The following is a 20523-nucleotide window of genomic DNA, read 5'->3' as shown; positions in this document are numbered from 1 at the left end:
TTGTGTTCATAATATACTTTTGTGATTCCCATAATATACAAGTATGGGAATGATTTTACCAAAATGTCACAGGCAATTTTTATTTATCAAATCTCGTCTATTTGACCTTTGAGATTATTTGCAAGCTTCTCCCCCTGCTCGAGTACAAGAGAAAATAATTTGCTGTTGTATTGATTCAGGGATTGGCGATCTATCCAGGGAAAGGAAGGCCAAGTGGGGTCAATCTACTGAATGTGGCCTCCAGATCTGCGGCTTTGGCTCACCTATCCTGTGATGGTTTTCCTTGCTCAGGAAATAGGATGGGACTGCAGTCCCTGGGAGCCACAAGGCACCCAACCTGATGTTTCACGATGTTGCAGGCACTGCCAGGGGCATTGTGATTGCCACAGGCGACCGGACGGTGATGGGCCGCATAGCTACTCTCGCCTCAGGCCTGGAGGTTGGGCGGACGCCCATAGCAATGGAGATTGAACACTTCATCCAGCTGATCACAGGGGTCGCTGTATTCCTGGGAGTCTCCTTCTTCGTGCTGTCCCTCATCCTGGGCTACAGCTGGCTGGAGGCAGTCATCTTCCTCATCGGCATCATCGTGGCCAACGTGCCCGAGGGGCTTCTGGCCACTGTCACTGTGAGTGGGTCAGGCTGAGGTGCCACCAGGGGAGGGTCTCACTACTCTTTCCTCAAAGTGATAGAGGCACAGTTGCTTGTAGCTTCTCAGTACTTTTTTCCCCCTAGAGTCACATATTGATGTGATACTCAGAGATCACTTAATACATGGCTTAGGGTGTGAGTTGAGAACATCTCAGGTGGGGCTATTCTTAGGCACTCAATTTCTCTTTTGGAGCTTGTCACGGCTGCCTTTTCTCACAATCTGCCAGCAGTCTGGGTCTCATTCTGGCCAAGTCTCCTGTAGAGGCTGTCTCAAAGGTCACCGGTCACTAGCTAGCAAATACAGTGACCTTTTCTCAGCTCTCCTCCCTAACTCTGCTGCTGAAACAGATACTGCTGTCCACCCTCCTAGCATTCTCTCTTTTGTTGATTGCTGTGATGTGTCGCTATCCTGGTTCTCCTCTCCTCTGTCCCTTCCTGCTCCCCCTACACTGATTCTCAGGCCTCAGCTCTGTTCTTCCTATACCCTGAGCAAGAGCCAATCTCCTCCCAGTTTCCAGTGTCCCTTCTGTGTTGATGACTCGGACATCCCTATGCTCAGCTCTGCTCTGGCCCTCTCTGGAGCTCTAGTCAAATGTCTTAAACCCCCTAATGGGCATTTCATCTTAACAGATACTCATGATCTCAACACATCTGAAATTGAACATTCATTATGTACAGCTAAGTCCCACCTATTCAAGTTAGTGGAGTAGAATCGGGGAGGAGGAATGGAGCCACGGTCTAGGGTAAGGTTATGGCCATCTCTGGCTCCAGCCTTAACCTTTTTTATTCTCCTCTTTCTCTACCAGGTGTGCCTGACCCTGACAGCCAAGCGCATGGCACGGAAGAACTGCCTGGTGAAGAACCTGGAGGCGGTGGAGACGCTGGGCTCCACGTCTACCATCTGCTCGGACAAGACGGGCACCCTCACCCAGAACCGCATGACTGTTGCCCACATGTGGTTCGACAACCAAATCCATGAGGCTGACACCACCGAAGATCAGTCTGGTGATTGGGTGCTCCAGAGGGGGTGGATAGGATTAGAGGACGCTGAGGGCAGTGGCGTGGTTGGGTGGGTGGGTGAGATAAAGGCTCTAAAGGGAGCCACGCTCCTGGTTCTCCCTCATTTCCTCCCAGGGGCCACTTTTGACAAACGATCCCCTACGTGGACGGCCCTGTCTCGAATTGCTGGTCTCTGCAACCGCGCCGTCTTCAAGGCAGGACAGGAGAACATCTCCGTGTCTAAGGTAGGGGGTCAGGACACACAACAGGTATGTTTTGGGGGTGTCTCCAGAGGCCTCTTGCTGGCCCCAGCTTTCCTTCTCACATGACGTGGCTGCCTTGGGGGTTTCAGTGCCCCTTTCACCTGATCCTCCACTCCCTTCCCTCCCATGCTGACACTGAATTCTTGTCTCTTCTGGCAGCGGGACACAGCTGGTGACGCCTCCGAGTCAGCTCTGCTCAAGTGCATCGAGCTCTCCTGTGGCTCAGTGAGGAAGATGAGAGACAGAAACCCCAAGGTGGCAGAGATTCCTTTCAACTCAACCAACAAGTACCAGGTCTGCTAGGGTTGCCAAGACAGAGGAAGAGAGAGGGATATAAATGGGTGAGGGTGGACAAAGCCAAGGGGAATCATCACTAGGAGGAGTGGGGGTGTCTAAGGGTCACGTTCCCTCCCCCTGCTAAGCTCATATGACTGCATGTCTGATTGCAACTAGCCCCAGCTCCTAAACCTTACTCCATCCCTTACTACAATCTGTCACTCTCTCAACTCTTCTTCCCATAGCTCCGCATCCTCTGGCCTAGCCTTCCAACTCTTCTACCCCAGTCAGTGAAACCACAATTCTGTAATTCCTTTATGGTGCCCCTTAGCCTTTAGGCAGCTGTTAAATGCCAAGAATGCAATCTCAGCATTCCTTATTATCCATAGAGGTAAAGCCCCCTGAGGCCAGGTGGTGGTGGGGATGCTGAGGAGGGAGCCGTTCAGCCCCTAGCACAGTGCCTGTCTTAACCTGACCTCAATAAATATTTGTTGAATGAATGACTGTCCTGTGGAGGTGGCTCTCAGGTTATAAGTGTTGGAACTGTGAGGTCCAAACACCCCCCTGCACAAGGAGATTCTCTTTGTTGACAATCTTTGGTGGGTTGGGGCTGCTTTTCTAAGATGGTTTCCTTACCAGCTGCTGCTCTATGCTGCGCTACCAAGACAAGTATGGCCCTCTCTGTAACTACCTGTTGTCTCTCCAGCTGTCCATCCACGAGCGAGAAGACAGCCCCCAGAGCCACGTGCTGGTGATGAAGGGGGCCCCAGAGCGCATTCTGGACCGGTGCTCCACTATCCTTGTGCAGGGCAAGGAGATCCCGCTCGACAAGGAGATGCAAGATGCCTTTCAAAATGCCTACATGGAGCTGGGGGGACTTGGGGAGCGTGTGCTGGGTGAGAGGCCAGAAACAGGAGGCCCAGAAGGGGATTCCCAAGCCTCTGCGGCATCCCTGGGGTGGGGGACTGTGGGGGCGTCCAGGAAGCCACTCTGTGGATCTCACTGCTCCCTTCTGCCCCCCTTCAGGATTCTGTCAACTGAATCTGCCATCTGGAAAGTTTCCTCGGGGCTTCAAATTCGACACGGATGAGCTGAACTTTCCCACGGAGAAGCTTTGCTTTGTGGGGCTCATGTCTATGATTGACCCTCCCCGGGCTGCTGTGCCAGATGCTGTGGGCAAGTGCCGAAGCGCAGGCATCAAGGTACTGGCCTCCCTTCCTCCCCTCCATCCTAGCCTCCCCCGTGCCAGAGGTCAAGGAGCTGCAGTGGCTGCTGCCATGGAAAGGCCCAGGCCACGGTGGCCTCCTTCCCACTGACTCAGAGAAGAAGCTGTCCATCTGCAAGGAAAGGCCCACCCCGCCTTAGAGCACTCACCCTCATCCTTTTTTCTCAGAGAGGCCAGTGTCCCATGCCCCCTCCTCTCCCTGCCTGGCACAGCTCATTGTCCCATCTGCATGTGCACCCTTCCATTCTGATTTGAAGCATAATCTGGCACTCCTATCTTGGAGACCTAGTTGTCCTACCCTTCCCAACTACTGCCCACTCTCTCTGTCAACTTAGGGTGGGATTAGCAGGCTCTCGTATGCTCCCAGTGGCTCAGCCCATAACCCCACAGAATGCCTCCCACTCAAGGTTCTCTTGTTCAACTACAATTGCTTCTCACTGACCACTCCCTCCTCTGTACTATGTTTGCTCTTCATTCAACAAATATTTATTGTTTACTGTGTTTCAGACACTGTGCAAGGTGCAAACTCTAGCACCTTGCACAGTGCCTGATACATAGTAAACAATTTGTGTCACATGACACATCCAGATGGGACAATGAGCTGTGCCAGGGAAGGCACATATAAATCAGGCACTATTCTAAGCACTAAACCTGTATGATTTCATTTAATCCACACAACAACCCTGTGAGTAAGCACTAGTATTTTTCCTTTTTTACAGAGAGGGAAACTGAGGCACAAAGTAACATGCCAAGGCCACACATCTAGTGTAAGTCATAGAGCCAGCACTTGAACCAAGGCAGTCTGCTATTTCTTAACTATCGTACCAGGAGACTTGGTGCTGTGGGTATACGTGGTTTCTGAACCCCATAACCACTCTGACTCTAAGGCAGGCATCATTATCCCTGTTAAAAGTAAAACAAGGCTGGACACAGTGGCTCATGCCTGTAATCCAAGCACTTTGGGGGGTCCAAGTCTGGTGGATCACCTGAGGTAAGGAGTCCGAGACCAGCCTGGCCAACATGGTGAAACCCCATCTCTACTGAAAAAAAAAATACAAAAATTAGCCACGTGTGGTGGCAGGTGCCTGTAATCCCAGCTCCTTGGGAGGCTGAGGCAGGAGAATCGCTTGAACCCGGGAGGCAGAGGTTGCAGTGAGCCGAGATTAGGCCACTGCACTCCAGCCTAGGCAAGAAGAGCAAGACTCCATCTCAAAAAAAAAAAAAAAACACAAAAAAGTAAAACAAATGGAAACTGCAAATGGGTAAGTCTTTTTCCCAAAATAAAACCGCCAGTAAGCGATGCACTGGGACTATGACGCATGGTCTGCTTGACTGGAAAGCCTGAGCTCCTGCTGCTTGGCCAGGTGCCTCTCTCTGTGATCAGAACCATCACGGAGGCCTGGGCAGAGGACCTCTATGGGAAGTCAGCTCAGGGAAGTATTAATTCTGCCTCAGAGAAGTGGACAATGTTTCACAAAGGGAATGATATTTGAGCTGGGTTTTGGAGGTCAAAGAGTATTCTGCAAGGCAGCGAGGGAGAGGAAGGTATGTCAAGATCAGGGAACAGTGCGTACCCTGGCGTGGCTAGACTGTACGGGGCGTGTGTAGGGGTTGGCAGGGGAGAGGTGGCAAGGAGCACTGGGGGTTGAGACTGGAACATTGGGTCAGAGCCAGTTGGAAGGACTTGGCTTAAATGCCAGACTTGGGCTTTATCCTGCAGGCCACAGAGAGCCACCAGTGCCACGGGGGAGGTTGAGCTTTTAGGAGACTACCTGGGTTGAGGGGGGACAGGATTTGGGGAAGAACTGGAGTCAGGAGAGACAGGTTAAGAGGCCATTGCCGTAGTTCAGGCAAGGAATGATGACCTGAACTAGGGAAGAAACAAAGGGAGTGGAGAGGAATAGCCATGTTTGAGAAATGTTTTGAGAACCTGGTGACAAAACTGGATATGGAAGGTGAGGAAGATACAGGAGAGAAGGGGACAGGATGATTAGAGAGGACAACATCTAAGGTAGGGAGCAGTAGCAGGCTTGGTGGGGTGGCGGGAGTAGAGAAAAGGAGTTCAATGTTGACCTTAAGCTTGAAGAGTCTACAAGATACCCCAGGAGAGACAGATGTTCCAGTGAACATTGGAGTATGGTTTAGAGCTCATGAAAGATGGTCGGGACTGGAGATTTGAATCTCATTAGCACAAGGGTGCAAACTAAAGGCTTACAGTATGTTTTATTATATTGCCCAGGAAGAGCAGACAGGTCAAGTGAAGGGAGGAGAATGAAACCCTGTGCCAAACCAACATTTAGGCACAAGAGGAACCAGTGAGGAGGGGAGAGGGTGGTAGGACCCAATGCCATTTAATCTTCATGACCACCTGGAAAGGCAGGAATCATCTCTGCATTGTACTGAGACCTCAGTGCTTGACTTGCCTAAGGTGCTGTAGCTGGAGAAGGTCGATGTTTAAACTTGAGCTGCTCATTCAACTCCAAAGCCACTGTTTCTTCCATCCTACTAGGCTGCCGCCCTGAGAGGCTGGGAAAGAGCATGCAGAGGAGTGGAGGGAAAACAGGAATGGAGGAGTATGTGGAAGCCAGGGGAGGGCAGGGTTTCAAGGAGAAGAGGTCAACGGTGCCAAATGCCTCAGAGGGGTCAAGTAGGATGAGGATGGCAAAGACACTTTTCATTTTTCAATTGAGAGGCCCATATGGCCTTTGGGTGGCAGTTTCAGTGAAGTGGTGGGAGTGGAAAATAAGGCAGTGGGGACCTTGGAGGCTTCCTTTTCAGTATCCATAGGACTTGCCCCACAAGCCCACACATGCAAATGCTATCCTAACCCAACTCTGCTCACCTCATAGCTTCTTAGCCCGTCAGATGCCAGCCACCCTCCCCATCCCAACTCCATTCACTCTGCAACAATAGCAATGAACATTATGGTGAAGGTAGGGACCACCGTGCTCACCAGGGGTGATGTCAGAGGCAGATGCTCAAGGTGGTGGAGGCAGGGGTGTTGTCTCCATCTTATTCCTGTTCTGTCCATTACATTGCTGCAGTGATCAATATTTGACACTAAGAACCTCGTGTCCTATTTCCAGGCCCCTGTGCCTTTGAGCAAATTGTAGCTCCTCTCTAAGTCTTGGTTTCCTCATGTGTAAAATAAAGGAGTTGTTAAAGGGTCCTTCCAGCTCTGACTGCCTTGAATCCCATGAAATCCAAAATCCTAAAATAATCTCCTAAATAATCCTAAAGATTTGAGGCTTCTCTTCCAGGGAATCCTCATGAACTTGTTATTCTGTTATGGATACTTTCCTGCACTTAAGCAAACTCTCTCTAACCCTCTGAGCATAACTCAACTTGCCATTATCTTTCCTCCTCACCCACCCACTCAAATTCACACACATACACACACAAATCCCCACCTCACATACACACACATAGACACACACAATCCCTACCCCCCCCACACACACATCACAGACACACACACACACACAAATCCCCACCCCACATACACACACACACACATCCCCTCTCACACACACACACAATCCCCACCCCCCCAGGCACACACACATCCCACACACACATACACACACCCCACACACACACACACACACACACACACAGCCCCCAGCCCCCCCCCCCACACACACACACATGCCATTATTTTAGCTGGGATCTGCCAGCCCCAGACATCTCGCTATCTAGCTTTCTCTTACTTTGGGAGAGGAACAGGAGGGGGATAAACCCTTAATACTACTTTCCTTTTTTTTTTTTTTATTTTTTATTTTTATTTATTTATTTATTTTATTTATTTTTTTATTTTAACACCAGTCTTTTATTTTGAATGACCTGTTACTAATCTAATTATAATACTTGTTATGATGACTGATCATTCAGTGGATAACCTTTTTCAAAGATTTCTGTAGTTGACACATGTTAATGATACAACAGGGAGACTATAGTCAATAATTTAATGATTTATCAGCATCACTTATTGATGAGACTGTCCTTTCCCCCAATGTATGTTCTTGGCACCTTTGTTGAAAATGAGTTCATTGTAGATGCATGGATTTGTTTCTGGGTTCTCTTTTTTTTTTCTTTTTTCTTTTTTTTTTTTCTTTTATTATTATTACTATTATTATCATTACTATACTTTAGGTTTTATGGTACATGTGCGCAACGTGCAGGTAAGTTACATATGTATACATGTGCCATGCTGGTGCGCTGCACCCACTAACTCGTCATCTAGCATTAGGTATATCTCCCAATGCTATCCCTCCCCCCTCCCCCCACCCCACAACAGTCCCCGAAGTGTGATGTTCCCCTTCCTGTGTCCATGTGTTCTCATTGTTCAATTCCCACCTATGAGTGAGAATATGCGGTGTTTGGTTTTTTGTTCTTGCGATAGTTTACTGAGAATGATGATTTCCAGTTTCATCCATGTCCCTACAAAGGACGTGAACTCATCATTTTTTATGGCTGCATAGTATTCCATGGTGTATATGTGCCACATTTTCTTAATCCAGTCTATCATTGTTGGACATTTGGGTTGGTTCCAAGTCTTTGCTATTGTGAATAATGCGGCAATAAACATACGTGTGCATGTGTCTTTATAGCAGCATGATTTATAGTCCTTTGGGTATATACCCAGTAATGGGATGGCTGGGTCGAATGGAATTTCTAGTTCTAGATCCCTGAGGAATCGCCACACTGACTTCCACAAGGGTTGAACTAGTTTACAGTCCCACCAACAGTGTAAAAGTGTTCCTATTTCTCCACATCCTCTCCAGCACCTGTTGTTTCCTGACTTTTTAATGATTGCCATTCTAACTGGTGTGAGATGGTATCTCATTGTGGTTTTGATTTGCATTTCTCTGATGGCCAGTGATGGTGAGCATTTTTTCATGTGTTTTTTGGCTGCATAAATGTCTTCTTTTGAGAAGTGTCTGTTCATGTCCTTCGCCCACTTTTTGATGGGGTTGTTTGTTTTTTTCTTGTAAATTTGTTGGAGTTCATTGTGGATTCTGGATATTAGCCCTTTGTCAGATGAGTAGGTTGCGAAAATGTTCTCCCATTTTGTAGGTTGCCTGTTCACTCTGATGGCAGTTTCCTTTGCTGTGCAGAAGCTCTTTAGTTTAATTAGATCCCATTTGTCAATTTTGGCTTTTGTTGCCATTGCTTTTGGTGTTTTAGACATGAAGTCCTTGCCCATGCCTATGTCCTGAATGGTAATGCCTAGGTTTTCTTCTAGGGTTTTTATGGTTTTAGGTCTAACATTTAAGTCTTTAATCCATCTTGAATTGATTTTTGTATAAGGTGTAAGGAAGGGATCCAGTTTCAGCTTTCTACATATGGCTAGCCAGTTTTCCCAGCACCATTTATTAAATAGGGAATCCTTTCCCCATTTCTTGTTTTTGTCAGGTTTGTCAAAGATCAGATACTTGTAGATATGTGGCATTATTTCTGACGGCTCTGTTCTGTTCCATTGATCTATATCTCTGTTTTGGTACCAGTACCATGCTGTTTTGGTTACTGTAGCCTTGTAGTATAGTTTGAAGTCAGGTAGTGTGATGCCTCCAGCTTCATTCTTTTGGCTTAGGATTGACTTGGCGATGCGGGCTCTTTTTTGGTTCCATATGAACTTTAAAGTAGTTTTTTCCAATTCTGTGAAGAAAGTCATTGGTAGCTTGATGGGGATGGCATTGAATCTGTAAATTACCTTGGGAAGGATGGCCATTTTCATGATATTGATTCTTCCTACCCATGAGCATGGAATGTTCTTCCATTTGTTTGTATCCTCTTTTATTTCCTTGAGCAGTGGTTTGTAGTTCTCCTTGAAGAGGTCTTTCACATCCCTTGTAAGTTGGATTCCTAGGTATTTTATTCTCTTTGAAGCAATTGTGAATGGGAGTTCACTCATGATTTGGCTCTCTGTTTGTCTGTAAGCAACTTCAGCAAAGTCTCAGGATACAAAATCAATGTGCAAAAATCACTACTTTCCTTTTGTCTCCTCTCCTTCCCACTAGGTGATCATGGTAACCGGGGATCACCCTATCACAGCCAAGGCCATTGCCAAAGGCGTGGGCATCATATCAGAGGGTAACGAGACTGTGGAGGACATTGCAGCCCGGCTCAACATTCCCATGAGTCAAGTCAACCCCAGGTGAGGTCTCTGCAGGAAGCCCCTGCCCCCAATCAACACGTCCTCTTGCACAGAAGGCTTGGGTGTCCCCTGGGGGTATTTGGACAGCATTTCTGGGACCTTTATAGGCCTTACCTCTGACACTATTGTGACTGGTTCCTCAGCCCTGAGCTTGTATCCAGGCTGTGCCACTGAATACCCATGTAACCTTGGAGATGTCACATTCCCTTCCTGAGCCTCCATTTTCTCACCACAAAATTAGGATGCCATCTCCATTGCTGTAGGAGTGGGATGTGAGTAAAGAAGCTAGCCCAGGGCCTAGCAAACTGCACTTACAACTGCGATGATCCCATGGTGAGGATTTAGAGTCATATCCTCAAAGAGAAGTGGGGGAAGTGAGTACTGAGGAGACGAGAACTGAAGCAACAGGGGAAGCAGGCTCAGCAGGGAGCCTGCAGACCTCGGTGGTGAAGAGAGGCAGGGTGCAGGAGGGGCTGGTACAGGTGCCAGGAGTCAGCTGTCTCTGCCCCCACCCACCCTCCAGAGAAGCCAAGGCGTGCGTGGTACACGGCTCTGACCTGAAGGACATGACATCGGAGCAGCTCGATGAGATCCTCAAGAACCACACGGAGATCGTCTTTGCTCGAACATCTCCCCAGCAGAAGCTCATCATTGTGGAGGGATGTCAGAGGCAGGTGAGCACACCCATGGGAGGCAGATGACAGGCAGGGACCGGGGAGGCAGGGACAGGGCCAAGACAAGCATGGAGTGAGGGGCGAGGAGCCAGGCTTGGGCAGGGGTTTCGTCCTCAAGTGTGGCCGTCTTCCCTCCAGGGAGCCATTGTGGCCGTGACGGGTGACGGGGTGAATGACTCCCCTGCACTGAAGAAGGCTGACATTGGCATTGCCATGGGCATCTCTGGCTCTGACGTCTCTAAGCAGGCAGCCGACATGATCCTGCTGGATGACAACTTTGCCTCCATCGTTACAGGGGTGGAGGAGGGTGAGGAGGCTGCATGGGCTGGGATGGTTCGCAGGATACTGAAGCCAGCACCTCTGTTCCCTGTCCCTTTACCCCAGTTGAAGAATCATTCCACAACTCTAGGCAGCCCAGCCCACTGTGGCTTCCCTTGAACACAGAATCTTCCTCTCTTGGGAAGACAGGCAGCCATGCTTCAGGGGCTGGGGGTGGGGAAGAGTCCCTCTGACCTCCCTGATGCCCTCAGAATCTCCCCACAGGCCGCCTGATCTTTGACAACTTGAAGAAATCCATCGCCTACACCCTGACCAGCAACATCCCCGAGATCACCCCCTTCCTGCTGTTCATCATTGCCAACATCCCCCTACCTCTGGGCACTGTGACCATCCTTTGCATTGACCTGGGCACAGATATGGTGAGCGCAGGAGGTGGAGAAGGGGACAGGCAAGGCAATCATGACGGCACAGTGGCAGGGAGGAGAGGTGCACTGGGGCAGTGGCCCCAGCTGTGGGGGTTACAGGAGACAGGCACAGGCCTGGAAGACAATGGGGTCTGAATACACGCTTTTTTAACTGCATCAAAGATCGTCACTGTCGAAGATCAATTGCTCCTGTCATCTCCTACATCCCTTCAAATGCCCCCCCTGCCCCATTTCCTACCCCACACAGGTCCCTGCCATCTCCTTGGCCTATGAGGCAGCTGAGAGTGATATCATGAAGCGGCAGCCACGAAACTCCCAGACAGACAAGCTGGTGAATGAGAGGCTCATCAGCATGGCCTATGGACAGATCGGTGCGCCAAGCCCTGGGCCTCGGGAGGGAACCCCAACAGGGTTCTTTTCCCAGCTTTCAGAGGAATGAGCCCCAAGCGAAATTCCAGGACAGGGGCCAGCTACCCAAGAGTCAGGGACCTCCATCTCTGGCCCTGAGGGGCTGTGCCCCTTCTACTTCCTGCTCTGACCCTGCCTCTGCCTTTGGCCCTCTACCCACAGGGATGATCCAGGCACTGGGTGGCTTCTTCACCTACTTTGTGATCCTGGCAGAGAATGGTTTCCTGCCATCACGGCTACTGGGAATCCGCCTTGACTGGGATGACCGGACCATGAATGATCTGGAGGACAGCTATGGACAGGAGTGGGTGAGTGGTGCTGTGTAAACACAGTGCACATGTATGAAGGTACAGGGAGCTGAATGCCTGGCAGGAGTGGCCAGTGGTGGCCAACTGGGACTGGGGCTAGGGGGTGGATCAGGAGAAACCATGCTACCTTCTGGTACTACCCTTTCCTCTGGCACTCTCATCTGTCTCTGCCCACCCTCCCTCCAGACCTATGAACAGCGGAAGGTGGTGGAGTTCACGTGCCACACAGCATTCTTTGCCAGCATCGTGGTGGTGCAATGGGCTGACCTCATCATCTGCAAGACCCGCCGCAACTCAGTCTTCCAGCAAGGCATGAAGTGAGTGCCCACCCCCACGGCACCTACCCACCCAGGCTCTGGGCACACTCACCAACCCACACAGGCCAAGCTTCCAACTCAGCCCTGGACCAGAGCTATAAGGAGGGCATCAGATTTTAATCTTCCATCTGTATATCCATAGATAGGTTTCATATAGAAGAGAGAAGCCATGCTTCAGGCTCCTAATTTTGCATTTTGTTATCGTCTCTCTCCACCTTCCTTCTCTCCCTCTCTCCCTCCCTTCTTTCCCCCATCTCCTACTTGAGTGCCACCTGCTCCTATCCTTTGCCCAGCCCTAAATCCAGTGTCTTCTGTGCCCAGCCCTCCCCTGGCCTTCTGCAGGCAGCCTAGTTTATAGCACTTGCACTGTGGTTCTGGAGGCCACATGCTGCCGAGGGTCAGGTTCAGTACTTCTTGCAGTGTGAGTTACAACGTGCCAGGCACTGTGCTAAGTACCTAACACATTGTTTAGCCTCACGATAGCTCTATGAGGTGGGTATTACTGTTTACATTTCATGGATAAGAGGCCCCAAACAGGTTAAATGATGTGCCCAAGGTCGCCAAGATGGTAAGGGTTCACCAAATCTGTCTCTAAAACCCAGCCCTGGCTACTACCCAACATTTCTGTGCACACACCATCTGGCACTGTTTGGAGCTCAGTAATGACTGTGATTCTAGTATGGGTGGTGGTTGAGCGCTGAAGGTTTCATGCTGGTTCCTTTTATTTTCTCCTACCATAAACAATGGCCACAATTCCTCACATGAGTTTGTCACAGTTTCTTAGTTTGGGGCTGGGGAGGGTGGGGAGAAGATGCCAAAGTGAAGTTAATAACACTTAAGATCCAAGGGAGAATAAAGTGAAAAGCCTGTTAGATAAATAAAGGAAATATGAAAGAAGGAGATTCCAGTAAGCTAAAAATACTAATGGAAAAAAAATGCAATTCGAAGAGAACAAGGAGCAGAGAGTCTAAGAAATTGGGTATAGTTCTGGGGCCTGGGACTTGCTATGCACTGCAGGGATGACATAGGAAGGTGGGAACATGGCCACAGTGGCTACATCCAGCCCATCTTAGAGGCAAATGGGAAAAATGGCAAATGAAAATCGGGCTGGGTAGAGACGAAGAGTACTAATACCACCACAGGCCTCACCTTAGGTCCCTGGGCCACTGGGGATCCTCAGAGATGCTATTTGCCTTATTTTGAAAAGCTTTATAAAAATAAAGCACTCACCTATGAGAAGGCAACCAGGTTTACTAATGTGTCACTCTTAGGCAAAAGCCAAGAGCACGTATCATGAAGTGGTGATCAGATGCTGATTCACAGTTCTGTTTGGAAGCCATGGATAGTTCTAATTAATTTTAAATGGGGAAACGTATTCAATACTTATTCACAAATGTAGCTTGAGAGACAAACAATTAAATGTGGCCTTTACAGAAGAAAATAAGGAGGTCCTTAGTGAGTGACAATTTGGAAATCACTGGCTTGAACCAAAAAGAGGTACCTTGTGTAAGAATACAAAAGATGGAGTAGCCGGGGACAGTGGTTCACACCTGTAATCCCAGCACTTTGGGAGGCTGAGACAGAAGAATCACTTGAGCCCAGGCATTTGGTACTAGCCTGGGCACATGGTGAAACTCTGTCTCTACAAAAAATATAAAAATTAGCAAGGCATGGCGGCACACACCTGTAATTCCAGCTACTGGAGAGGCTGAGGCAAGAGGATTACTTGAGCCCAGGAGGTGGAGGTTACAGTGAGCTGTGATCGTCCAGCCTGGGCAACAGAGTGAGACTCTCTCAAAAAAAAAGTGGAGTAATAATGTGACTGAACATTTTCCATGTTTCAGAGCTTTTCACGTGCTATCTCCCTTAATTTTCCCAGCAACCCTATGACAAAAAGGTAAAATCTCCATTTGATAGAGAAGGAACGTGAAGCTCAGAGAAATTCAACATTGCCTGCAACCCAAAGCTAGTCAATGGCAGAACTGGGAATAGACGCCACCTGTCTGACTGCAGAAACTGCCCTCCGAACCTCCTTATTCTATCCTGCTTTTCAATTCTGATAAAGTGAACATATATTAACCACTTATTATGCAGTGATCCCCTTTACATTCTCTGAATTAAATATCTATGATGAAACCACCACCAGGAACTGTGGGAGATGCTGAGACGGTAGAAGACATACATGGGCCCTGCACTGAAGGAGCTTTCAAGCATCTTGCTGGGGAGATGACACTTTCACGGGCCCTGTGCCTGGAGCAATAACAAGATCATGAGACAGGCCCCATGTTGACCACCATGTCTCCAGTACAGAACACGTCACCCAACACCTAAAAACAATTATTTAATGAATGAATATACGTGCAATAGACAACATTCAGAGGTAAACTCAGTAAGCAGAAAAACAAATAACATCTTCCTTTGGTTACATAAAGCATGAGAAAAGGCTGTTGGAAGAAGACATGCGACTATGTCATTTAGAATTCTCTCTCCTCTTTCCCTTGCACCCCAGGGGTATCCCAGGATCTCTGCCTCCTTGATCCCCCTTCACCTGCCACCCTCCTTTCTTTGCCTTTCAGGAACAAGATCCTGATTTTTGGGCTCCTGGAGGAGACGGCGTTGGCTGCCTTTCTCTCTTACTGCCCAGGCATGGGTGTAGCCCTCCGCATGTACCCGCTCAAGTGAGTATCTCTTTCGGACTGCCTGAGTAGTCATACGGGGGGCCTTCAGCTCCCTCCAGGATCCAAGTTCTTATCGATTTGAATGCTCCTTTATATGACGGCCACCAAGCCAACCTCTGATGCTCCTGACACTCTCCTCCATTGCTTTCAGAGTCACCTGGTGGTTCTGCGCCTTCCCCTACAGCCTCCTTATCTTCATCTATGATGAGGTCCGAAAGCTCATCCTGCGGCGGTATCCTGGTGGTAAGCCCTTCCACATCCCCCCCAGCAAAGTGCAAGCCCCACCACCAGCTTCTCCCTCCAGGACCCACGCAGATCCCACTCCCACTACTGGTTGCTGCTCCTGTTCCTCAACACCCTCAGATCCTGGGGTCCCAGGTCCCAGGAGCCCTGACTCTTTCGAACCTGTTGTCTCTGCCCTCTTCCCATCAGATTCTAAGTCCCGCCTAACTCACAGTTGGTCTCCGAGGCCCTCCACCTTCCACCTGAAACCACAGAACATCAGAATTAGAAGGGCCTTTCCAGGTCACCTAGTCCCACGTCCGTATTTTACAGATAGAGAAGGCTCAGAGGTGAATCTGTTCAGGGTCGTAAAGCAAAGAATAGCAGGACTGGTACTAGAACCCAGACCTCCTGATCCCCACGCATCAACTGACAAGTTATTGGTTTTCCTACAAGCCTTTTTTTTAAATCACTTAGTAGAGGTTAAAATATGATGGCTTACAAAGCAAATACTGTCGAGGAATACTGTTTGGTTTGACCTGTCCCATATTTTGTGTATGTGTGGGGAGGAGGGGGGATTAATTGGTCCGATATAGAAAATTTAGTGTCTTTCACATAAAATCTGAATGCGACTTCTCCTGAAGATCACAAGAGCTGTTAATCCCATGTGCACATCTCTGCATAGCAATAATGGACAGCTCCTCCCTTAGACTCTCATTCGTTACCTGAAGAGGCCCTTTGGGCATTTGCATTTTCACCCCCAACCTATTCTGCCACAGCCTCCACTGTGCTAAATACAAGTTTCCCCTAAAGGCAGGTTCACCCTCCCTTCCTTTAACCTATGGCCCCAGCTCACTGGACCTCCTTCTCCTCCCTTTCTCCTTCCTTTTTTTTTTTTGAGACAGAGTCTCGCTCTGTCACCCAGCCAGGAGTGCAGTGCAGTGGCACGATCTTGGCTCTCTGCAACCTCCTCCTCCCGGGTTCAAGCAATTCTCTTGCCTCAGCCTCCAGAGTAGCTGGGATTGCAGTCGCATGCCACCACGCCCGACTAATTTTTTGTATTTTAGTACAGACAGGGTTTTACTGTGTTAGGCAGGAGTCTCGATCTCTGCCTGCCTCAGCCTCCCAGTGTGCTGGGATTACAGGCGTGAGCCACTGCACCTGGCCTCCTTTCACCTTCCTAAGCCACTTCCCTCAGTGCCCTTCACCAAGCTTCTCCTTCCACCTGGCGTCAGCGACCCGAGCCCCTAGAAATTAATCTCTTGCCTCCTTTTAAGCTCATGCTGCAATCTTCACTCCCAATCTCTCTAACAGGCTGGGTGGAGAAGGAGACATACTACTGACCCCACTGGAAGAAGAACCAGGCATGGAAAGATGGGGAGCTCTGGAGGTGTTGTGGGGATGGTGATGGAGAGGGATGGAAATAACGGGTGGCATTGGGTGGCAACATTTAGGGAGAGATAATGAGGCAACTCAGCAGGCTAAGTTGCGGGGTATATAAATTGGGCTGATGACCCCGTAGACCTAACTGTGAACAATCAGATTAGACACTATGTGTTAGAGTCCCCCCCCCAACCAGATCCTTTTCCATCCCACTCCACTATGTTGTCTACTTTTTCTGAGGAATTAAGGGTTACCCCACCCTCCCCACTCCCATCCCTTCAACCCCACTTCCTACTGTAATAGATCAGCATCCAAAAGCAGGAACCCATATAAACCAGAAGGAAGCCCTCTCAGATCACCCTAGCCTCACTCCATTTCCCACTTCCACCCCCGTTAGCTTCCTGCAGGACTCTATCCCTGGCTTCCCCTTCAGACCTTGCAATCACAAAAGGTTCTTCGGGTGAGTGCAAGAGCCTGAGGCTGGAAAAGGCTGACTTGTCTCCCAGTTGAGGCTGGTAAGGGACCTGCAGGGAGAGCTGGGCAGACAGGTGGGAGATGGGGGTAGGGCTGGCTGGAGGAAGGAAACAACAAAGGAAGCAAGGTAGTGCCAATGACAGGACATTTGACATGAGTCTCCAGATAGATGTCGTGGACTCCAGCTCTATGTCCCGCCTTTTAGAATACCCCACCAGCAGAACAAACTCAGATCTCATCAGGGTAGCGGCAGAGACAGGACCAGAAGGCAATCAAGAGCTTCCAGAAATGCCACACTTGTGTGCCACAGAGTTCCCCGCTGACCCTTGGTTAGGGGTCCTCTTAGTCCACAAGGTCCAGATGTCACTCATGTACTTAATAGCACTTCACCTTCTGTAATACTAAGTCCTCAGAGCTCCGTGCTGTTCTGAGAGGGATGGCCACAAGTTATTTCCCAACTCCTTCCATTCCCTTTCTTTTCATGCCCATCCCGATGAACCTGCATCATTCCCCGGCACTGCCAAGCCAACCCTGGAAAAGGAGTTCCCCGGCCATTGGCTAGAATCAGGGTGGAGAAGTTCCCAGAACCTTCCTGTCTCCCAGGGACATGTATGCTTCCAGGGACAAGCTTAGGTCATGAACATGGTCAGAACCTTTGGACAAGAGGAAAAATACTAAGAGATTTGCTTTTGCTGGGCGTGGTGGTTCATGCCTGTAATCCCAGCACTTTGGGAGGCCGAGGCAGGCAGATCACGAGGTCAGGAGTTCGAGGCCAGCCTGGCCAACATGGTGAAACCGTGTCTCTACTAAAAATACAAAAAATTAGCCAGGCATGGTGGCACACGCCTCTAAACTCAGCTACTCGGGAGGCTGAGGCAGGAGAATTGCTTGAACCTGTGAGGAAGAGGTTGCAGTGAGCTGAGATCGCGCCATTGCACTCCAGCCTGGGTGAAAGGGCGAGACTCTATCTCAAAAAAAAAAAAAAAAAGATTTGCTTTTGACGTCTTAGGTGGCAGGGCTGTTCCCTCCAGGCAAATGCCCTTCAAACCGACGATCATTGTGCCCACTTTCGCTGGGCTGGAGAGTTGGTTTCAGGTTCCTACAGGAGATACCTTTCTTTCCCTTACTCCCTATCTAACACTTTTGCTCTGCAGGCAGCCTTGCCCATTCTCTAAGCCTGGCTTAGAAGGCACTGGGAATGTCCTGTAGAGAGAGACCTAGATAGGTCATGCAAGTGCGAGAGACATCTGAGGAAAATGGAAGACCTAAGGCAGACAGGAAGGAAGCACAAAAGACAAGCATTGGGTCAGACCCATAAACCACCTCCCAAATGCTGTCATTTCATTGCACTGGAATTTTGCTTTATCAGAAGCACCTGGAAGTAAGGGAGTCATTGCCTTGGGTCTGGGAATCTAAGTGGGAGACCATATTAATTTGGATCCGATTAATTGGAGATTACTAACTGTGGACAAAAGTTTATCTTTGCACAATCAATAAAAATGGCATTTGTTTAGTAAATTAAGAGCATAAACAATATTGCTAGAGGTGGCATGTTTAGTCTACCGAAAACAATACTTTTCAGGCACTTTAGAAATATCCTTTTAGAAGCAGCGAGTGCATGGGCTAATTATCATCAATCTTTATGTATTTGTTAAAGAAACATCTACAGGATCTTTATTGGTGACCTTTTGTAAGACACTAGTTTGAGGTACTACCTATGTACTTGAAAATAATAAAGTTGCATTTCTTTATGAAAAAAAAGAAATTCCATAATTCAGATTTCTACACTTTATACTTGCCTCCCTCCTAAATCATGATATTGAAATGTGTGCTGTGGCAGAACTTGGCTTCTAGGGAAAGCAACAAAGAGATAGCAAGTGTCAGGGATGGGAGTGAAATGGTCTGGGAGCAGATGATGTCCATGGAGAAAGCAAGAGGGGAAGAAGTTAGGTTGCAAAATAACCTACAAGAAAATATAGTAGGAGCCTCCTTCCTCAGCTGATCCCACCCTAAGAGCCACAAGGGTTTGTCCAGGACAGGGAAGGGCCTGTGAGTCTATTAAGAACAAGATCCTCAGGGGCGCATCTGCTTTTTCTATTCCAGACCAAAATCAGGCCACTCTTGATCTGATGGGATGGGGGAAGGAGATAGTGGGTTGAGGGGCCCAAGCGTCAACACCAATTCACAATCTGTACTTCATGCAGAGCTTTGTCCTGGGTGCTCTCTCTAAGGGGTGGGGGTAAAGTGGATGCAATCCTTGAAATTCACCTGAGTAGTAGACATCAGAAACCATCATGGACAGAATGTAATGGGCTGTAGGGGGGATGCTTGTGTGCTGGAGATGGAGGGGTGGGGGGGTGGGTGTGCATTGCTCCAGAGGAGCCCTGGGAATGGGAGAGAGAAAGACACCAACTCTTACAACCTATGCCAGGATTTCAGAATAACGGTCAGAAGTCAATTCTTGCCCAGGCCATATTGCAGCCCCTTTATTATGACTCTTAACAGTGTCATTAATGACAGTTATAGTTAGTAGTGATTATAAGAGCATTAACCGCAGCTCATTTTGTGCCATAACTATGCCAAAATTTGATTTGTATAGTCTCTGTTCATCCCACCACGGGGCCTGTATTCTTGATGACCCCTCTGCCAGGAACAGTTTTGCCTAGTTATTCACATGCCTGGCTTTGTCACTTCATTCAGATCACTCCTTAAACATCAGTAAGATCCTCACAGAGGACCTCAAATAAAATGACTTCCTGGAACCTCTTTCTCTGTTCTCTTTGTTTTTGTTCATAAATACTTATTACCTTAAATTTAGATAGAAAGACAGCTAGATGTAATATTTAGAAAGATATACATGTATTTTGTTGTTGTTTATGCTTTTGTTTGTCTGACTCCTCCAGTATAAGTTCCATGAAAACAAGGACTCTATTTCTTTTGTTCAACACCTTTATCCTTAGCACCTAAAACATCTGACACACATTAGACAATTAATAAATATGTGTTGGATGATCCTCACAATAATTCAGTATGATGGAGACTATTATTATCTCCAATTTACAGATGAGAAAACCGGTGCTCAGAAAGTTAAATTATTATTCAAAGTTTCAAAGGTAGTAAGCATCTGAAGCAGGATTCAAACCTAGGCCAGTCTGACTCCAGGGCCTGCCCTCTTAACCATGCCATGCTCTGCAACTGCAAGAACAGAAAGCCCATGGGCATGGACAGAGCCTGACTAGCCCAATGGCTCAGTGAACTGGGGAGGCTGCCAAGGGAGCCAGGAATTTGTGGACAATCAACATTTGAGCAGCAGGGGCAAGGCAGACCAGTGAGAAAGGGAGAAGACATGATCTCAAAGATGCAGTAGGGGGTTAAGAAAAAGATCCAGGCCAGGCACAGTGGCTCACGCCTGTAATCCCAGCACTTTGAGAAGCCAAGGTGGGTGGATCACTTGAGGTCAGGAGTTCGAGACCATCCTGGCCAACATGGTGAAACCCTGTCTTCTACTAAAAACACAAAAATTAGCCGGGCATGCACCTGTAATCCCAGCTACTCAGGAGGCTGAAGTAGAAGAATGGCTTGAACCCAGGAGGCAGAGGCTGCAGTGAGCCGAGATTGTGCCACTACACTCCAGCCTGGGTGACAGAGCAAGACTTCATCTCAAAAAAAAAAAAAAGAAAAGAAAAGAAAGAAAGAAAAAGATGCAAAGAGATTTGATGGTCTGCTAAAAGATTTTAGCAAAAAGAAGAACCTTGCTATTGAATGTAATCTGAGAAGCTAAGGC

General features: G+C 48.5%; 1 protein-coding gene across 1 annotated transcript in view; it reads left to right on the top strand.

Annotated features, from left to right (window-relative positions):
* ATP1A2 (ATPase Na+/K+ transporting subunit alpha 2) overlaps positions 1–18504 on the top strand; it is a 29945-nt gene extending 11441 nt beyond the window's left edge. The window contains exons 8-23 of the mRNA XM_054438131.1: positions 360–628; positions 1458–1656; positions 1786–1895; positions 2073–2207; positions 2896–3085; positions 3216–3391; positions 9435–9571; positions 10095–10245; positions 10384–10552; positions 10789–10943; positions 11197–11320; positions 11520–11665; positions 11852–11982; positions 14559–14660; positions 14812–14903; positions 16197–18504. Of these exons, the coding sequence (XP_054294106.1) occupies positions 360–628; positions 1458–1656; positions 1786–1895; positions 2073–2207; positions 2896–3085; positions 3216–3391; positions 9435–9571; positions 10095–10245; positions 10384–10552; positions 10789–10943; positions 11197–11320; positions 11520–11665; positions 11852–11982; positions 14559–14660; positions 14812–14903; positions 16197–16225 (2315 nt within the window). The 3' untranslated portion in view covers positions 16226–18504. The remainder of the gene's footprint in view (positions 1–359; positions 629–1457; positions 1657–1785; positions 1896–2072; positions 2208–2895; positions 3086–3215; positions 3392–9434; positions 9572–10094; positions 10246–10383; positions 10553–10788; positions 10944–11196; positions 11321–11519; positions 11666–11851; positions 11983–14558; positions 14661–14811; positions 14904–16196) is intronic.
* The last annotated feature ends 2019 nt before the right edge of the window (positions 18505–20523 follow it).

This window comes from Pongo pygmaeus, chromosome 1 (assembly GCF_028885625.2).
Source record: "Pongo pygmaeus isolate AG05252 chromosome 1, NHGRI_mPonPyg2-v2.0_pri, whole genome shotgun sequence".
Lineage (NCBI taxonomy): Eukaryota > Metazoa > Chordata > Mammalia > Primates > Hominidae > Pongo > Pongo pygmaeus.
Note: the sequence above shows the minus strand (reverse complement) of the source record. Positions and strands in the feature narration are given on the sequence as shown.